The sequence below is a fragment of the Grus americana genome, chromosome 25, assembly GCF_028858705.1.
Source record: "Grus americana isolate bGruAme1 chromosome 25, bGruAme1.mat, whole genome shotgun sequence".
NCBI classification, from domain to species: domain Eukaryota; kingdom Metazoa; phylum Chordata; class Aves; order Gruiformes; family Gruidae; genus Grus; species Grus americana.
In genome coordinates, this window is record NC_072876.1 from 898,343 (window position 1) to 917,647 (window position 19,305).

A 19,305-nucleotide genomic window follows, 5' to 3' on the forward strand; every position below is an offset into this window, starting at 1 on the left:
CACCATGGTCTTCACTATGGGCTGCAGGGGGATCTCTGCTCCGGCGCCTGGAGCACCTCCTCCCCTCCATCTTCACTGACCTTGGTGTCTGCAGAGTTTCTTACATCTTCTCACTCCTCTCTCCATCTGCAAAAGCTCTCTCTAACTTGCTTTTTCCCTTCTTAAATATGTTATCACAGAGGTGCTGATTGGCTTGCCTTGGCCAGCGGTGAGTCTGTCTTGGAGCCGGCTGGCATTGGCTCTTTCAGACACAGGGGAAGCTTCTAGCAGCTTCTCACAGAAGCCACCCCTGTAGCCCCCCCACTACCAAAACCTTGCCACGCAAACCCAATACAGATGGCATGACCCAGCTGGATGGATGAAAGGAGACTAGTGGATGTTGTATACCTTGACTTCAGCAAAGCTTTTGACACCATCTCTCATAACATCCTCATAGGTAAGCTTAGGAAGTGTGGGTTGGATGAGTGGACAGTGAGGTGGGTTGAGAGCTGGCTGAATGGCAGAGCCCAGAGGGCTGTGATAAGTGGTGCAGAGTCCACTTGGAGGCCTGTAGCTAGTGGTGTGCCCCGGGGTCAGTGCTGGGTCCGGTCTTATTCAACATATTCATCAATCACCTGGACGAGGGAACAGAGTGCACCCTCAGCAACTTTGCTGATGATACAGAACTGGGAGGAGTGGCCGACACACCAGAAGGCTGCGCTGCCGTTTAGTGAGATCTAGAGTTGGGCAAAGAGGAACCATATGAGATTCAACAAGGGCAAGCATAGGGTCCTGCACCCAGGGAGGAATAACCCCAGGTACCAGTACAGGTCAGGGGTTGACCTGCTGGGAAGCAGCACTGCGGAGAAGGACCTGGCAGTCCTGGTGGACAACAAGCTCTCCATGACGAGCAGTGTGCCCTCGTGGCCAAGAAGGTCAATGGTGTCCTGGGGTGCATTGAGAAGAGCATGGCCAGCAGGTCGAGGGAGGTTCTCCTCCCCCTCTGCTCTGCCCCGCTGAGGCCACATCTGGAATATTGTGTCCAGTTCTGGGCTCCCCAGTTCAAGACAGACAGGGAACTACTGGAGAGAGTCCAGCGGAGGGCTGTGAGCATGATGAGGGGACTGGAGCATCTCTCGTATGACGAAAGGCTGAGAGAGCTGGGTCTGGTTAGCCTGGAGAAGACTGAGAGAGGATCTGATCAATACTTCTAACTATCTAAAGGGCAGATGTCTAGAGGATGGGGCCAGACTCTTCCTAGTGGTGCCCAGTGACAGGACAAGGTGCAACGGGTACAAACCGGAGCACAGGAAGTTCCATCTGAACATGAGGAAAAACTTCTTCACTCTGAGGGTGACCGAGCCCTGGGATGGGCTGCCCAGAGTGGTTGTGGAGTCTCCTTCTCTGGAGAGATTCAAAACCCACCTGGACACGATCCTGTGCGACCTGCTCTGGGTGATCCTGCTCTAGCAGGGGGGTTGGACTAGATGATCTCCAGAGGTCCCTTCCAACCCCAACCAGTCTGGGATTCTGTGATCCCAGCCTCCAGCGACCTGCAGCCAACAGCCTTTCTGAACAAAGGACAGTGGCTTTGTATTTATGAGCCTTGATTGATTTAGGGCCGTTAATGTCCTGTTGCTTTTAAAGCCACCTCCACAGCCAGCATCCTTCCTGCCCTGCGCTCAGGAGCTCCGTACTAAACTGCATGTTGTGTGAAGCCTTTTTCCTTGTTGCTCTTCTCTGAACCAAACTCCAGTTTTGTGATTTTAGACTGCTAATGAACCATGATCTGGCATTTCTATGAATATTTAATAGCCCTTAATGTGGCCCCTAATTCTGTTCATTAGAGTGGTTCGTAGTAATTTACACACTGGAGATATAAGATACGCTGCACTGTAGTTCCCGGGGTTTTCCCTGGAACTCTGTTGAACACTGTTGGTTTTTTTTTTTTTTTTTTTTTGTTAAGACTAATGAGCAAATGCCATCTGGTCTGGGGGAATTTATCACTGATCATTTAGCAGCGTGCTCGTTCTGCAGTTCTTCTAACGAACAATTTGAGGCAAATCCTCTGTTTGGCAGCTCGATGCCGCAAAATAACCTGAAGAAGAGGGGCAGCCCCTCCAGACAGCACGATAAACGCGCTCAGCTGTCAGCCAGCAGACCGATGCTCAGCACCTCCACCCGGCCGAGCCAGGCCGGCGCCGCGGGGTGCTGCGAGCAGGACGCTCCAGCCACAAGAGGGGGCTCAGAGAAGGCGCAACGCAGCCGCTTCAATCAGCTCACCCGGCAACGGTCACCGTTCGGTTTGGCTGCCGCAGGTAGAGCGGGAAGGGAGCGGCCTGCGGGCCTACAGACACGGAGCCCCCCGCCGGGGCTGGGCCTGCAGGACGGGGACCCGCCGGCTGCGGTGGCGGCGTCCCGGTGGGTCTCTGCTCCTCGCCTCGCAGCTCTCCGAACTGGTGCCGCCTTAACACCGACTCGTCTTCGCCTGGGCTCTGGGTTTAATTATGGGAAAAACTGGAAACCGCCTCTCCGGAAGCTCAGCATCCTCCTGGCCGCCTCAGGGACACCTGCGCGGGCGGGAGAGGCAGCTCCGGCCCGATTTCCCTGACAGACGGGGCTCCCTCCTGCAACCAGCCATTGCTTCTCACCCTCCCCCGACCCCCCAGCCGCCTCGTCCCCACACGGGCACCGCGGGCTGCCCCGGCCCTCCCCGGCCCGCAGGCGGGGGCATGGCGCCAGCTCCTCCCGCCACGCACAGCAGCCCCGCTGAGCAGGCGGGACGCCGGGCTGAGGAGCAGGAGCGGGGGCGACGCGGTTGGCAGGGCGCAGCGATGGCGGCCGGGCGGGAAGGAAGGCGGGCGGGGTCGCTCTGCGCGCGGGGGCCGCTGGGAAATGCAGTCCGGGTCGCGCCCAGGTGCGGCGGAGCGCGGGGGCCGCCGGGAGTCGCGTCCGCCCCGCGGGCAGGTGCGGCGCCGCCCGCAGGAACTACATGTCCCGGGGTGCCGCGGGGCGCGGGTGGCGCGGGCGCGGCGGCGGCGGCGGCGGCGGCGGGGGCGTTGCGAAGATGGCGGCGGGGGCGCTGCGCCCCGCTCCTGGCTGAGGCGCGGCGCGCTCCCTGCGCCTCAGTGCGGCGGCGGCGGCGGCGATGTCGGAGCCGGAGCACCTGGGCGGGAAGCGGGCCGAGTCGGCGCGGCTGCGGCGGGCCGAGCAGCTGAGGCGCTGGAAGGGCTCTCTGACGGAGCAGGAGCCGGTGGCGGCGGGGGGCGGCCGGGGCCGGTACCGCGGCGCCGGGGGGTCCCGCGTCCGTTTCGAGGAGGGCGCCGTCTTCCTGGCCGCCTGCTCCAGCGGGGACACCGAGGAGGTGAAGCGTCTGCTGGGCCGCGGCGCCCGCATCAACACCACCAACGTGGACGGGCTGACAGCCCTGCACCAGGTACCGGCAGCCCGGGCTGAGGCGGGCAGGGGGGAGCTGGGCCCGGGGGGAGCTGCCCGGCGGTCCCTTCCCTTCGCTGGCCGCCCAGGGAGGGAGGGGATCCGGGCAGTGGGTTGCTGTGCCCGCGGCTCTCGGCCCCGGAGCAGGGGGGACCCGCGGGAGGCAGAGCGGTACCTGCGGCACTGGCGGTGGGTTGTTTATAAACAAAGCGATGACAGAAAGCTTTGATCTGAGCCGCGTCCTGCATATTTAGTGTGTGTCTGAGGCAAAGACCTAGTTTGGAGGGTAGTAGCATATTCCAGTCGAGCAGCTTGATGTACCGAGTTCTCACAGGGATATTAAGTAGCTTAATTAGCAAAATAAAGCGTTGGGCTGGCAGAGCTGCGAGCCTGGCTAAGTGGCCAGTGTATTAATGTTTGGAAAACTTCTGACTTTGTGCTTGGAGTCCGCTGAAATAGCAGCAGTACTTGGAAAATTTCCCGTGGGGGGTGCAGTTTTTGCAAGGTCAGAAGCGTCTCCTCGGCTCCTGTGTTTGTGTGGTATCAGAGTTGCCTTGAAACTCCCCAAACTGCTCTTTGCTGGCAACCTTTACAGAGTCCAGAGTGCCCCCGCATCTCAGATAAGCGACGTAGGTTCTACTCGTATTTACCCAAATGTGCTGAAGATCATACCAAAGTGGTCGCAGAAGTTATTTTCAGAGGGATAAAGCCTTGCCTGCCCAGAAACGTGTGCCATGTTTCATCTGTAGCTTTTGCTGTCGTTGTGTAAATGAACAGGAATGTAAGGGAACATGCGAAATCATGACCCTTTAATATTGGGAAATCTGTTGCTATCTAAGACTGATTCAGAATTTAGCAGGGCATGTGAAATCGGCATCCCAGATTGTTGCATCTGGTCAGTGAAATGAATCCGTGTTGAATCCCGGCCAGCCTCAGGAAGAAAATTTTCTTAGCTCAAGATCTCGTAGATTAAGCATGTAGTGTAGCGACGGGACCAGGGAAGAGAAGCACAGTCCAGGAATAACATCTGGAAATAATGTGTTTGTAGAGAATAATGCTTTAATAGCACAAATAGCAGGACAATAATTGAGTTGATTAGACTTTCTTCCTTGCAGGGCTGGTATTATTGCACTGAAGCATCTGGGACATTGAAAAGCTCGATTCACAGGCTCGCTTGCTCGTGGCTGTCAGTGAACAAGAGGCAGTGATATTTATTCATTTTGTTCTGGACTTCCAAAAATAAGTTATGAAGCAAAGAGCATGGGAGCTTATGGACCGTCAGGTTGAATAAGACTTCAGTTGGCAAGGCAGTGAACTTTGTAATGGCTCGGCTTTGGAGCTTTTTGGTATAGCAATAACAAATAAGTTGTGCTGCTTAAGTAATCTCCAATGCAGTGTGTATGCATTTATTATCAGGTAAATAAGTAATCATATAGACACAAGTAAGAGCCAGTTACTGAAGAGCTGGTTATTGAAAGCATTTTGACAAGCAAGAAGGGTGAATCTAAGGTAGATAGAAGTATGGTAGAGTCAGGATGGCTTCATGAGGGCTTTCCAGCCAGGATTGATTATCATCCCTTCAGAAGGACCTGGGTACCTTGCTGGTGCATGTAATGTGACACTTGGCCAGAAGTGTATCGTGAAGTGCATCGGACTCGTCAGACGATGGGCGATTATCTCTGCAAGGTCAAAGTTCTTTAATATATGACAAACCCTATATTGACAGGCAGGCTGCAAATATAATTCTGTGTATGTAAAGAATTGTGTCTTAGGAGCTAAGTGTCGAGTAACATTGAACAGTAACACCTAGAGCTTGATTCTTGGAAGAGCTTTTAGATGCGTGAGTAGTCAAGCAGATGTTAGCTGTACAAACAAGTCTCTTACATGAAGTGTTTTCTTCAGAAACTTTACAGGAAGAGAGGTTAACCTTACTTTGAATTTAATAAAAGCTTTACTGCAGTATTAACATTTTCTCATTTGCGTATCTCGGACAACACCGAAGAGTGCTGAGATGTTCTTGCACGCCCAAATGGCACAAGCACTGATTTGTTAGGAGTTTTGTTGTGCATGTGTATCTTGAGTCTGTAAATCTGTATCAGATGAAAATGTGTATTATTGTGAAGAGGTTGTTATGAGTTCCTTATAGTCGAATGTTTGTTTTCAAACAAAATATATTTGTTTTCATGTTACTTGGGGAATGATACTGTCTATGGTAAAGTGTTGGCTGAGGTCCAGTTAGCTTGAGGGTCCCCAGAGTGCTGGTTGACAAATGAAACGAATGTAGTACACGTGAGGATTTTTTAATAACTTCTCTTATTATTAGAATCGTAACATTACGAGATATAGGGCAGATGGTAGTGACCCCCTCCATTCGCTTAATATTTGTAAAACCAAATGGCCATGCAGTGAGGAAGGAAATCCTACACATTGAAAAGAGTTTGCTTTGTTGAAGGAAAAAGTGGGTAAAATTTTTTTTCTTTGGTTAAAGAACTTAACGTAAAGTGAGACTTGCTCTATACGTGCAAATGGCTTTAGGTAATGGCAGGGCTAACAAAGTCAATTGACTTAGTTTGTCAGAGTGGCATCTGCTCCTACAAAACAGAAGGCCAGTCTTACAAATTGAGTTAGTTTGAAGCGCACCCTGGCCCCAAATGTTGCGTGGCCTTCAACAAAGGTAAAATCACCCTTTCTCTAGTATCTGGGCCGTGATGACTAAGAACCATTGAGTACTTTCTTGCTGGGTGAGAAGCTGATTTGCTATTTATAACTATGAAGCTGTATTTCAAAAATAACTTTTTAAATTACAGGTGGTGTTTCTGAGCCTCCAGCTTGTGTCGTCCTCCTCTTTGGAGGTATCAGGTGCAGCATAAACCTACACCGCAGGCCAGTGTCTGTTATCTGTACGGTGGCTTCAGTTATACATGTATCTCTACCCCAGTGCCAGCTAAATGCTTCTGGATGAACATCAATCCCATATTTTCAGTCAATAACTTATTTCATTGAATATAGTGTATTTTTGGCAACGGTTTTGTGTCTAATGTGGAATGGAAAGGGAGATATTAGCTAAATGTGAGCGGACATGTAGAAATCATCAAGAAAACAGCTACCAGTAGCTGAAACGAACTATTGGTCGCAGTTGAACTTCTTTGGTGTTTGCACATGGTGGAAGCGGGCCTGAAATGCTCTCTCTTCCTCCTGAGCGACAGATGTAACCGAAGAATAAGCTTTTATGAAAATTGAGTCTTAAGGGAAAAAAATTCTGATCCTTCTAGTTGGGAAGGCATCTCCAAATGTAATAGGCAACGCTTGTTTGTCTTTAAGGACTGGTTCCCAAGGGATGACAACAGAAAAGATTGTTTATCCTTTGTCTGCCCTTTGATTTACCTGCTGTTTCCCTTTTGTTTGTTCCATGGAGAAACGAGTTGCTCATGAAATAACTCCTGAGTTTGTGTCATTTACAATACTTAAAGTAGCTCGGCACTTGCTTTTGACTTATTTTCAGCTGCTGGGCACCTGGGGTGGTTCAGAAGCTGCTTCATGAAAAGTCAGGTGCTTTGCGTGGTGATTCTGGATTAAATAGCAGGGGATGTAACTTCTCTGGCAGTTCTAGTTTAAGTTATTCCTCCTTCTGAGCCAGAGCTGTAAGGCTGCAGGCACGTCTAGTTGCTCTTCAGAGCTCGATAAAGCGGCGCCCATGTCAAACTAAGCCTGGCCAATTTTTAGTTGCTGCTCAGCAAATCTGGCCCTTTACTCACTTTCAAATGTTGTGTGCGGTCCTAGGAAAGCAGAAGGCAGCAGAGTTTTCAGACTGTCCAAAAAACACAGCTGGGGGGTTAATAATGTATTCAGACCACTCTCCCCAGTCCCAGCAGTTTGGAGACTGTTGGAAGAATCGTCGAGGTGCTAACACTGGAACAAAATCCAGGAGACTGAGGGGAAGGAAGAGAGGATTCCTTTGTGGATTGGTGTATTTTTCTAGCCAGGACATCACTGCTAGAGATCCTGGAGCAAAGGGTTGGGACTGCAGCCGTGGCTGAAGCAGCCTGGGTTTGTTTTGCAGGATAACAGAGATAGATCCGACAGCCGTGACTCACACAGAGAGCGCTCATAGAGCAGTAGCATCTAGAAGTGTCTTAATCACTAAAGGTAAAAGCTAGCTTGTGCCTTGACATGTGATGACATAACGCAACGTACAGTGTCATGAAAACTCTTGAATGAAGTATTCAGGTACCACGTACATGTGTGTTTGGGGGATCACAGCTGTACTTTGAGGTGGTTTAGCTTCTGATCTTTTTGATGATAGTGTCATACATCAGGCTGCATTGCCTAAATATACATTAATCCTAGGAAGAGAACATTATCTAGGGAGAGTCATACCTTTTCCACCGTACTCTGCAAAGTTTCTTTCCAAAGGTATGCTTCTGCCAATGAAAATAGAAGTTGCAAGCTGTTTGTACTGTATTTAATGCCACTCATCAAACTGACATATGACACTGTAAAAAATAGGGCTTATCACTAGGGTAACTGAACTACTTTTTTGGGGGTTTCACTTATAAATGAGAATACAATAGTATGTACTCTGAATAAAGTGAGAAAGCTTGGAAGCTGCCAGGATTTTATTAGACACAGCTAGTTAAAATCTGAAGTGCTGTTTTACCAACCTAATGCTTTTTTCTTGCTTTTAGCTTCTCAGTCTCTTTTTTGGCTTGCTGTCTTGTCCCTGTCGGTTAGTTCAATTGTCTGTCCCTTGCATCTCTATTTCAAAACAATCTCCTAAGTGGGCAGAATTAACTCTAGACTAAACAAACTAACCTTGAACTGAAATGAGTTAGAGCCTTGGAGAATTGCTGCTCCTTGCAGCAGATGGAGGAAGTCTTCCTTTGTTTTAGTTAAGGGCAGTTTCTCAACTGGTTAGTTAAGCTTCTGGAAAGTGAAGCCAACCACTCCACTCAGCTACTGGATGCTGGGAGGAGAGGTGTTCTGGTTTAGTAAGTAGATGGATATTTGTGATGGGAAATGTGCATCTTCATTGTTTCCTTCCTCAGCCTCTGTTTATCCTATCTAGTGATTAGATGAGTCAAGCTCTGTTCTTCCCCATAAACAGTGAGCAAGGGAACTGGCAGGATTTTCAGCTACAACTTCCTTTATGGCAGCAGCTAGAAGTGATGACCCTGGTCCCTTGGTGCCATCTGTGGAAACGTTCTCACCTCTACAGCGGTGCTGCTGGGCAGTCCAGAGCTCTGGCCCCATGTGGAAATCTCTGTTGGGAAGAGAAGGTATTTTAGGGAAAGCTTGTTAATACATGCTGAAAGCTTTCTGACTTCTGTAAATAAAATTCTTGAGCCTGCATTAGAGATGGAGACAAGTCTTTAATGCTGCTTACTTGTCTGAATCAACATTGTTTGATAAGATTGAGAGCCAGCTCAGCAAAAAATGCAGGAAGAGCAATGAATGCAGTGCCTGGAACGGTCCACTGTTCCAGAGCAGTGTCTTGCAGCTCCTGTTGGCATGGCTGAGACCTGCTGAAACATTAAAGGCAACCTTTATGTGCAGAACTCTCTCAGCTGTAACCTGGATGAAACTACCGTCATCCTGTATTATTTTTGCAATTTATGATGCCTCTTGCTTATTTTAACAGTGAGTGTTAGGGGCTGGGGGCTGTTGCTGTTACAAACAGGTTTAGAGACTTAGAATTCAGATTAGGTACTGTGTGGCTTGTGAGACATCTTAAGTAATGTGTGTTGTAATATACTGAGATAATAGCTGACTAATATTAAAATATAAGACTTTTGAGTCAGTATGCTAGCTCTCAATTGAGGATTATTACATACCGTAAGTCAAAAAGGCCTGTCAGACTCTGCATATTAGAGCAATCTTTTTAAGAAGGTTGGGAGAGGGGAATGTTATGTAAGTGGCTGTATACGTTGAGAGTTTTTCTTTCTTACTGTTAAATACAAATGAGGGCAGGGGGAAAGTTAAATATTCTGAAACATCTGCTCTGCTTTTTAAAAAATTGTGTTTGTGCACAGGGCTGGGATAAAAACAGAACCAAAGAGAAACCCAGAGCCTTTCAGGGGAATAGCAGCCCCCACCCTCCAGTTGCAAGCTCTCCAAACGAGTGAACTGTTTGACCTAGTGATAATGGTATGGCCCCAGCACCGCGAAGGTGCCCAGTATAAATCCTGGGATCTGAGTCTGCAGTTTATTTTCAGCTGTCCTTCTGAAAGGAGGTGCAACAGCTGTCCCTGCAATCTCCTTTATTGGGCTGCAGCAAGCTGATCTGCATGGGGATGGAAGGTGCAGGAGGAGGTGTTCAAAATGCCTTAGCAGGAAAATTTCAGTTTATAAGAATTTTGAGGGAATGATTTGGTAGGGATTTAGGTGCCCGTTTTTACAGGGCTCACTGCAGCGGGAATGGATTTTAGAACAACTTGATGGTGAGTATAGTCCATGCAGGCCTGTGCAGAAAAATGTTTCAAGCTGCTGTCAACTTCTTGAAAATGGAGGGGGATGTGATCTGCCTGTGCTGTTGGAACTTTTCAGAGCATGACTGTGTGATGGAGCTCCAACCTGCACAGCTTATAGTGCCAGATTTTATTTCCTCTCTTCACTCCAGAGATGAATCTCTTACTGCGGTGGAACAGGCCTCTTTGAGAGTTGTAAAACGGGACTATTCTTAAATACCTAATTCTTAAAATATGTTTTTCAGAGGACATTTGCTTTTCTGGATTCCCAGGCTAGTAAGAATGATATCCTGCACTGCTGACAGCTGAATCCTGAGCGTCAGGCCTCTCTCCTCGTCAACCTGTTGAAAATCATGAACGTCAAAATTCTTGATTCAAACACCTACATGGTTTTTCATGACAGCCTTCATTCGTAATAATTACAATGTACAGTACTTACAAATGACTGGTGTTTTAGAAAATACATCTATGTGCACTCTTGTTAAATATTTTCATGTTAAATTTTTGAAAGATCAGTCTCTTTCCAGCTTTAGGCTCTCAGCTTAAATATAGTCTTTGCTCATCTGAAAATAACTGAAAATTCACTCTTTAAGAGTAAATGGTGTGATTTTTTTTTTAATGCTGCTTTTTCTCAGTAGCTTGTTTCCTGTAGCTGAAAAAAATAGAACAGTCTTCACTTGTAAGAGTCTCCCTAGAAATGTTTCCATAATACAATAAGTTGACCTTGCAGAGGGACACAAGCAGTTTCAGCATTGCTTTTCCAGCATTCAGCCTTGCTCATAAATCTTTGTGAAATGTACAGAATGCAGAATGACCACCTGCCATTACCCTTTTATGTGTCACTGCCTTTTCAGGGTAAAACTAAACCTGGCCCCTCTCTGATACTCTCAGCCGGAGCATTGATTTGCCACAGCGATGGCTCACCATCCATTTCTGGAATCTGTCTGAAGCCACCTCCTATTTATAATTTGTCATTCCTCGTTGTCTTAGGCAGTTCATGCTATTTTGTTGCAAAGCTTTATGCTTTTTTACATCTGAAATCATGCGACAGCAACAACCCGTGGTATCAGGCCTTGTCTAAACACAACCGCTGGTTTAGCGAGTGGTGAATCTAAAGTGATTTAGTGAACCGATGCAACTTTGTGCGTGGGCTTTGCTGGCCTAACCTGGCTTATGTCTCTTTAGTTTGGATTTGTAAATATAATACCATAACCCTAATGGATGTAAACCAGCTTAAAGCTGGTAGGGCCCACAGACGGAGCTGCGCCCAATTTACCATACTGGTTTTGCGCTTGAATTGATGCACCCTGAAGTACTGCTGCGATGCTTCCCTTCTGAAGTCAGAGTATGAAGCAGGGTTGCTCTTCCTCTTCCAGGGTTTGAAGTCATATGAGTTGTCAGCCTTACCCAAAACAATTATTAATTATGGATTGATCTTGAGTGACAACTTGATACTTTGTGCAAGACATGTTAATAGGGATTTCTCCCTTGGAAGATTGCTGGGGGAGATGAACTCTGACCCGGCAGGCTGTGAGTAATGGGGCTTGCTTTAATTGTTTTGGTATGGCCGGGACACTGCTAACAGAGACCCCGCCTCTGCCAGCAGAAATCATCAGAATAATTACCTTAAATACCGTTGTGGTTTTGGAAGATGAAATGTTCTAAATTTTTATCTAACAAGCCATTTTTCTAGCCCGTTTGCAGGAGTTTAACTGGCTAGCAAACAGCGTGCCCTTGCTTGAGTCTTTTAGTGAACATCATGAGCGATGATCGTACTGTTGGTATAATCTACACGTTGCATTAATGTAACAATTTCAGTTACCAAAAATGAATACGCTGGCAAAGATGCTTTCAAAGCAACTTGATGGCACAAGCAAAATACTGTGTTCTAGCCTATTACCACAACATGTTCCTTTTTTTGATGCAAGAGGTGGTTTTTAAGCTGTCTGCAGCAAGTATTTCAAGCAGAATTATCAATACTGAGCTGAAATATCTCTCTAGAGAAGGTTAGAAAGTGCTACTGACTTCCTTCCAAAGGAGGTAGCATCTAGGTTAAACTTTCAAAGCTGATTTCATCACTTGTTGCTGGCTTTCAGTTCTTGTCTTCATGCTTCTTCACCGTGTTCTTAGGAAGCTGACTGAACTACACCGTGCTCCAGCCAGCTCAGCTTGCTGCGTGCTGATATTCCCATTAGTTCTGTTAGCTTTTAGGGGAATCTGTGTACCATGCACAAGCTTTGAAAGGTAGAACTTGTGTTCAAAAGTACTATTTCAAAGACTTTTGAGAAGCAGAAAGTCAATGTTGTGTGTCAGAGTCTCTTCCAGACAGTTGTATTGATAGTCCATAAAAGCAGTTATCCTGACTGCCTCTCATCTGTCCGCTCTGCCTCCCCCAGAACTTGATAGGTCGTCTTCTGCAGATTTGCTTTACAGCCAGTTGCCCCAGTCTGTGTCGTTGCAAGGAGTTATTCTGTCCCAGGGGCAGGACTATTGCATTTGCCTTGGTTGAGTTTCACAAGCTCGCCGTCAGGCCACTTCTCCAGCCTGTGTAGGTCCCTCTGAGAAGGATCTCCTGCCCCAGCCATGCCAACCAGTTTGATATCATCTGCAAACTTGAGAGTGCTCTTAGTCCCTTAATTGGTGTTAATCAAGTTTGTTGTTAAAGACATTGAATTGTACTTGCATCAGTATTAATCCTGAGGGATCCCGCTGGTAATCGGCTGCCAGCTGGACTTTGTACGTCTGATCACCTTCTGAGCCTGATATTCTACACAATTTTCCATCGCCTTATCCTTTGCTTCTGTAGCCCAGCTCTTGCCAGTCTGCCTACTAAGGATACTGTCAGAGACAGTGTCAAAGGTGTACCACCACACTCGCTCTCCATCATCCACCCAGCCAGCCTGTCGTTGTGGAGAGCATCAAGCTGGACGAGATTTGCCACTGGTAAATCCATGCTGGCTGTCCCCAGTCACCACCACCTCCTGCATGTGGCTGGAAGTAACTTTCAGGAGGACTTACTACATGGGCTTTTCAGGCACTAAGGTGGGACTGACAGGCCTGTAGTTGCCTGGATCCTTCTTACGTGACAGGTGGTGTTTGCGTGTCATCAGGAGCCTCCCTTTGTCACCACGACCTTTGAAAGATGATGGTGACTTTGCAGTGACATCAGCCAGCTTCCCTCCTCAGCCTTGTCTGCATCCTGCCGGGTCCCAGAAGGGATCCATGGCCATTCCTTCCCCTTTAGTCCCTGGGATGGGGCTCTGGCGCTGCACAGCATAACTAGCAGGTCCAGTCTGCTTTTCCCAGGAACCATCCTAGCCTGTTCCTTCTAGCCGGTCTTGTTGTACCAGATGCCAGCTGCAGCGCTTCTGTAGCGTGCACCGCATGAAACTTCAGTCTTACTTGCCTGTAGCTCTTTGCAGCAATTCAGACACTCATGTGCACAGCAAACTGAACATTTCTAGGGCATTTTCCTGATTGCCTTATCTCCCTGCTATTTTTTTTTTCTCCTTCTAAAAAATTTTACGTTTTAAGGTGAGGCCCCTGCAGGAAGGAAATAGGAGGAGTTCTTCCTAGTTGACTTGTCTCTTAACTTCTTCAGAGTTCAGTCTTGCAGGAACATGGCTAGTGAGCAATTGCTGTCATCTCATACCTGCGATGCCTCCCCTACTTTTTGGTGCAAACTTGCACAATGACTTAACCAACTATTCAAAACTGCTTATCAGTCAGCACCAGTTCAGTTTTAAGGCATGTCGTGACCTCTTTTCTTCAGGAGTAGACGTGCAATAAGCACTGCCAGGTAATATCTCCCAAGGGAGATGATGCTTGTGGATTTCTGTTTCTTACCACTGATTTGGTAAATGCTTCTTAATAATCTTGCAGTACAGACATCAATGGCTCTTAAGGCTAGGGGTATTCTTCTATCTTTCCTGGCTGCCTTAATTTTATTAATTGTCTTCCAGTTGCTGAAGAATGTTTCTTGCCGCTCCCGTGCGGAATGGCTGACGCTGTAGGAAATGCTATAAAGGCAGCTGAACTGTCAGTTTTGGCTTGTGAGTCCACTTTAATGGAGCCCTTTTTACTTTCAGTCTAGCTACAAATTTAATCACTGCTGCGCTTCAAATATTAACTGTTGCTCAGTGCCATCTGAGTGTGGGAAAGGGGCGCAGGAGGTGCTAGGGTACGGATTAGGCTCTGTGGAGGGGGATGAGTAGCGGTAGCTGTTGTAGCCAGCCCATGAGTGATGCCTGCTCCGTCCCTGTGCGTCAGCTGTGAGAGTGAGCAGCCACAAGCCAGCAAGGCTTAGCTTTTGTCCTTGCAAAAAGCATGTCTTAGGGTCCAGCTTTGCTTAACCTTAGCACCCACATGGCCTTGTGAAGAGCTGTTGGGGCCCATATGCCCGGCCTGTGCCCAGCAGGCAGATACACTGCCCTGGGGAGCTGGGTTTAATAAATAGCTTTGAGTGCCAAACCTTCACACGGGCAAAGCACTGCTCCTGCCAGTCGGTGAGGAAACCTGGCAGGTAGGTAGGGCTAAGGAGCTCCCACCATTTGCAGACTGGCCTTTCTGCAAGCAGGGCAGTGAGGGGAGAGTGAGTTTTGGCAGCTGAAGTCCCTCTCTTGGACCATGCTGAATAGCCTCTGGCTGGGAGGAGAGGGAACCGGTGAGAAAATAGCACTGTGTGACAGCTTGTTGCTCTGTATTCCTCTCGATAGTCCTGGGTGGGATCTGACTCCTGTTCGTTTGCTGTTCCTGGGCAGTTCCACCATGTGCTGGCTGCTCTGGCATCCCTGAGGTGTGTGTGCTGCTCCGGGGCAGCCTGGACGCTTTCTGGACCAAAGTGCTGCTCCAGGGGTTTGGACTGCCCCGGCGCTACTGAGCTTGTCTCCAGTCCTGTCACTTGCCCACCCACTGCCATTTATTTCCCAGACCCTCTGTCACTTAGCTTCTCTCAGTCTAGTTAATCTGGGGGGAAAGCTGACAGGCAATGAGTCCCCTGTCCCCTGCAGCTTCTCAGAGCCACGCTTTTCGTCCACATACCATCCCCAGTGTGAGGTGAGCTGCGTCTGAGGTACTGGGTGTGCTAGACCTCTGTGCAAAGGTTCACTACGGGCGCCTTCCAGCTTCAGGTAAGATTATCCACGCCTTTCCTCCTCGAGTTTACATCCTTTCCCTCTTCACATGGGTGTTCCTTGGTCTCTCCTCTCTTCTACATGGAACTAGAAGACGGAATATATTTAGAGAGGTGGGTGCATGAGGGGGAGTGTATTTGCTGCAAACAAATAGAACTTTTGCAAGCTTCTGCATATTGTATCTGTGGAACAGGGGAGCTTTCAATAAAGAAAATTGAAAAGCGATGATTTAGGAGAATTTAAATCCTAATTATTTCAAAATTGAAAGAATGATACATTGTTTCTTGTGAAATATCTTTTACATGGGGTGGCCTGTGTGCTTTCTCCTCTATATCATAAATCACTGTAACAGATATATGAACAGATATCTTTTTTGGGTTGGGTTTTTTTTTTTTTTCTGGGGAATATTGGGAGAGTCTGTCTTGGGTACAGCTCAATTAATAGTTTCAAATGACAGATCTGTCCCAGTTTTGCCATTGTGTGCTAAACAGTTTTGAATTGCTTCGTAGTGATACTGTGTCTGCATACCTTCAGTCTTTCCTGTACAAAGATCTCTTAAAATAAAAAATAGAAATTCAGCTTTCTGAGCTTTACCGGGCTGCAGTATTGACAGAAGAGGTTCCAGAACTGCTCAGACAAATCAAAAGTGTCGGGTCTTCAGCACCAGCTGGTGTTTGTTCAGGAGGAACTGGCACATGAAGTCACTAAGCTATTATCCCTTGTGTATAACATATCATTTAACCAACTACCACAGGACCATCCCTGCAGCAGGACCATGTCAATGGAAGTGACAGTTCTCCGTGTGGTGCTGGTTCCTAAAAAGGTCTCTAGAAGAACCAGGGAAATGATAAACCCAAAGGAGTCCACAGGCGAGCGGAGGGGAGAGATCTGGTTGAGGTGGTACATTTGTCAAAAGCATTTTGGAAATCCAAAGTTCATCCGTGGGAGCCCTAAGAAACAAAGCTGTCATGAAATAAAATGATCTTATCATTGATTAGTTACTGCCTGAAAGAGCTAAACCAAAGGCTAGGAAAAAAAGATCAGTTTACAGGAGGAAGGGGAGTTACCCTGTGCATCTCCCCTGGAGTCTGTGCTGCTCTGCACACCCATACATGAGATGGAAAAGGGAATAAAGAGTGAGGGAACAGTTTGTTGATGGTGCTGCATAGTCAGGACAATAAAATGAAAGCTGGCAGTGAAGGGTTTCACAATACTGGTTAATTTGCTGATAAAATGGCCTGGCAAAATTTGGTCAGTGATCTTCATGGGGAAATGGTAGATTCTAATCCATCTGTTACAGGGTGGAAAAGGTTTTCTGGGAATTTAATGTGAAAGCATGGAAGTACTGCAGTAGCTAATAAGCAAATAAAACATTAGGAGTTATTAAGAAGGGAATAAATAATGTAAAAGTCATAAAGCCAGCATAAGTTCATGTTGTGCCCATCTGTAGGTTAGTTTGTGCAGTCTTTTTTCTACCACATAAAATGTAGTCAATAGAAAGATACGGGAAGTAACACCAAGGTGATCAAAGTCATGGAGTGGTTTCTTTACAATGAAAGATCAAAACTGTTTACGATTCTTACTGGTGGAAAGTCCCAAGCACAGATATGATAGAAGTGTCCGAAATTATATGGAAGATATGATTAGGAATGTTTGCTTTTTCCCACAAGGAAGAATTAAAAGACATCAAAATTTTAAACCAAGTATTTTTCATCCAGTGTAAAATTCAGCTGTGGAACAGCTTAGGACATAGTTCGTGCCAAAAGCTTAGATATGTTCAGAAACGGCTTGATGGGTAAATTCGAACTCTGTAAGTTAAGCTGCAGATTGCCAGGCTCTAGGATGGTGTGGCAGGAAGATTCCCTCTATGATATAAAGAATAATTAAAAAGGCATTATTTATTACAGATTAGAGTCAAGAAGAGAAATGAGATATGAGAGAATTAACAAGGCCAGATGCCTTCTCAAATGTTAAAGCAATAGTTTTAAAATTAAAATCCAGCGATTTTTAGAAGACTAAGTAATACTATATTGTATAAATGGTGGGCAATTATGCTTTATGTTTAATAGGCAATTTTACTGAATTTTTGGGTAATTTGCTGCAGTGGCATGAAGATTGTATTTCATAGCATCCTCTAACCTAGAAGAAAGAATATGTATATGTATGGGATATTACCTTGCTAATCCACGAGTTTTTGAGCCTTTTTCTGTTCCTGGCGTGCAGTAGCCTGAAATAATGTATCTGACTGAACACAGTATCTAGGTATTCCTGCAAAGGATGGATTTCATCTTTGCTTCGTGGTTTGCACTTGCCTTTCAATTCTTTCTTGGATGGCTGACAAACAGAATTTGACCTTCGCAGCTCTAAATGGTTTGTCTTTTAAATGGATATCACTTGAGTTGTTCTGAACGAGCATTCCCTCACGCTGAAAAAGATAAGTGGTAAATTTGTCTGTCTCTTGATGAGAGACTTCAGGACCGTGCCAACCTGTATGCCAGCAGAGCCAAGGTTTAAACTTCAGAGCATATTGCATGAGTTCTTCTTGATCCCTTGTTAATAGCTGCTGTAGAAGGACCCTATGCTTATGGCCAAATATTGTCTTAGAGCTATTTCGAGTATTGGCTTGTCTTCAGCCTACAACTCGGTCCACAAAATCCATTCTTTTCCATTTAGTTTAGGTGCTGTTAATCTTTAAGAAAATTGTTCAACGTTGCAGGAAGCGAACAAGGATCAAAGAATTGATTGTAGTCGTTGGGAGGGAATCCGTGTCCAGCTTCCTGCAAATTGTGCTAGTGACTTAAAAATTCAAGCCCTGTCCAAAACAAGAACTGCTGCATTAGAGAAAACAAGACATTTTAATGTAATCTGATTCCAGGGTTATCTTTTAAAATACAATGTTATGGTGATGAAACCTTCAGAGTCTTGGAGATTTGGGGTTACCTGTTGTTGACAAAGCTACCAGATCTCTTATTTATTTATTTATTTAATTTGTTGCTGTGGCCTGGTCTCAGTTACTCTAACCACTCATCCCTTCTCCAGTCTATCTAAGCTGCTTTCCTAATTCTTTGACTTCTTTGAGCAGTGCTTTTATAGTTCTTCTGTTGTACGATGCCGAAAGCTGCATCTCTTCCTCTGCTGTTTGGGTTTTTGTCACTTGCTCTTTCTCAGCGCTGCCTGAGAAGGACCAGCCCGTGCTGCCCCTCAGAGAGGACAGTCTGCTGCAGTTGTGGAATTACAGCTGCGGGGCTGGAAGAGATCACAGATGACCTTCTGCTCCAGTCCTCTGCACTAAGGCACAGCCAGGTTTATCAGAGCTTTTTCCAAAAGCCAGTTAATTAATCTGTTCCTAAGCATCTTCAGGAAGAGCTGGTCTATGCCTGCCCTGGAAGCCTACTCCAATGCCTGGCGAGCTGAGCAGTTCGGAAACTCTTCTCAGTGTTTGACCCAATTCTGCTTTCTTCCAAATGAAACCGAATTCTTTGTTCTCCTCTGATTGCAATTGCTTTCCCTTTCGTAACAGCCTTCCCACTACTGGAAGACTGTGCTCTCCTCACAGTTTTTTCTTTTTTTCATTTACCTAGATATAGTAAAGCTGGTTTTATTTAACCTTTCCAACTAGTTGATGTCTTCTAAACTTGCAGTGAGCCTTGCTGTTCTCAGGGCTTCTTAGGAGTATGTTGCTTTCAAATTGAATGTGATACTTACGGGGAGATCTCTCCAGCCCAAGAATAATTTTCTTCAGGGCCTTACTAACAGCAGTTGTCTGCAACGTATTCCAGCATGAGATCTGTTTTCTTCTTCAGCAGCACCCCACTGAGTCATTAGCCAAGCCTTAATTACCCAGTGGGGACAGAGATGAGGGGATGGTAAAGCAAAATTAGAAGTAATGGTATAAATCATTAATGCTATAACAATATATTTAGTAAATGTTGCTTGGAAAGGCTAAGGCCCTAGGCACACAGCATGCTCTTGGCAGCGCAGGAGCTGTGGGAGCCGGCATGGTGCCTTGGCCGTGGTGGCCAGGACCTGGCAGGAGCTGAGTTGCCCTCGCAGGAATGAGACCTGTTGCACAGCAGCATGGTGGTTGGGCTGCTTTCAGCGCGGCCTGTGTGGAGCAAATATGTAGTCAGTGATCCACTCTGATGCGGTTTCCTTTTTGTCCTTGTTTTGCCTTTAGATGTCTCCCACCTAAGTGTAGGAATTTTCCCACTTCGCTTTGTTTTAAGAACATTTGTCAGGAACGCTTTGAGTCTGGCTTCTGTTCCCTGGAGCTCTCCACCTTCTCCACTTTGGTT

General features: G+C 46.7%; 1 protein-coding gene across 8 annotated transcripts in view; it reads left to right on the forward strand.

Moving 5' to 3' along the window:
* Nucleotides 1–2,943: 2,943 nt before the first annotated feature.
* The window catches only part of PPP1R12B (protein phosphatase 1 regulatory subunit 12B), a 126,624-nt gene continuing 110,262 nt past the window's right edge, over nucleotides 2,944–19,305 (forward strand). The window contains exon 1 of one of the 8 annotated variants that reach the window (XM_054803563.1): nucleotides 2,944–3,415. In XM_054803563.1, the coding sequence (XP_054659538.1) occupies nucleotides 3,128–3,415 (288 nt within the window). In that variant the 5' untranslated portion in view covers nucleotides 2,944–3,127. The remainder of the gene's footprint in view (nucleotides 3,416–19,305) is intronic. The other 7 variants (XM_054803565.1, XM_054803557.1, XM_054803559.1 and 4 more) reach the window with 7 other exon arrangements.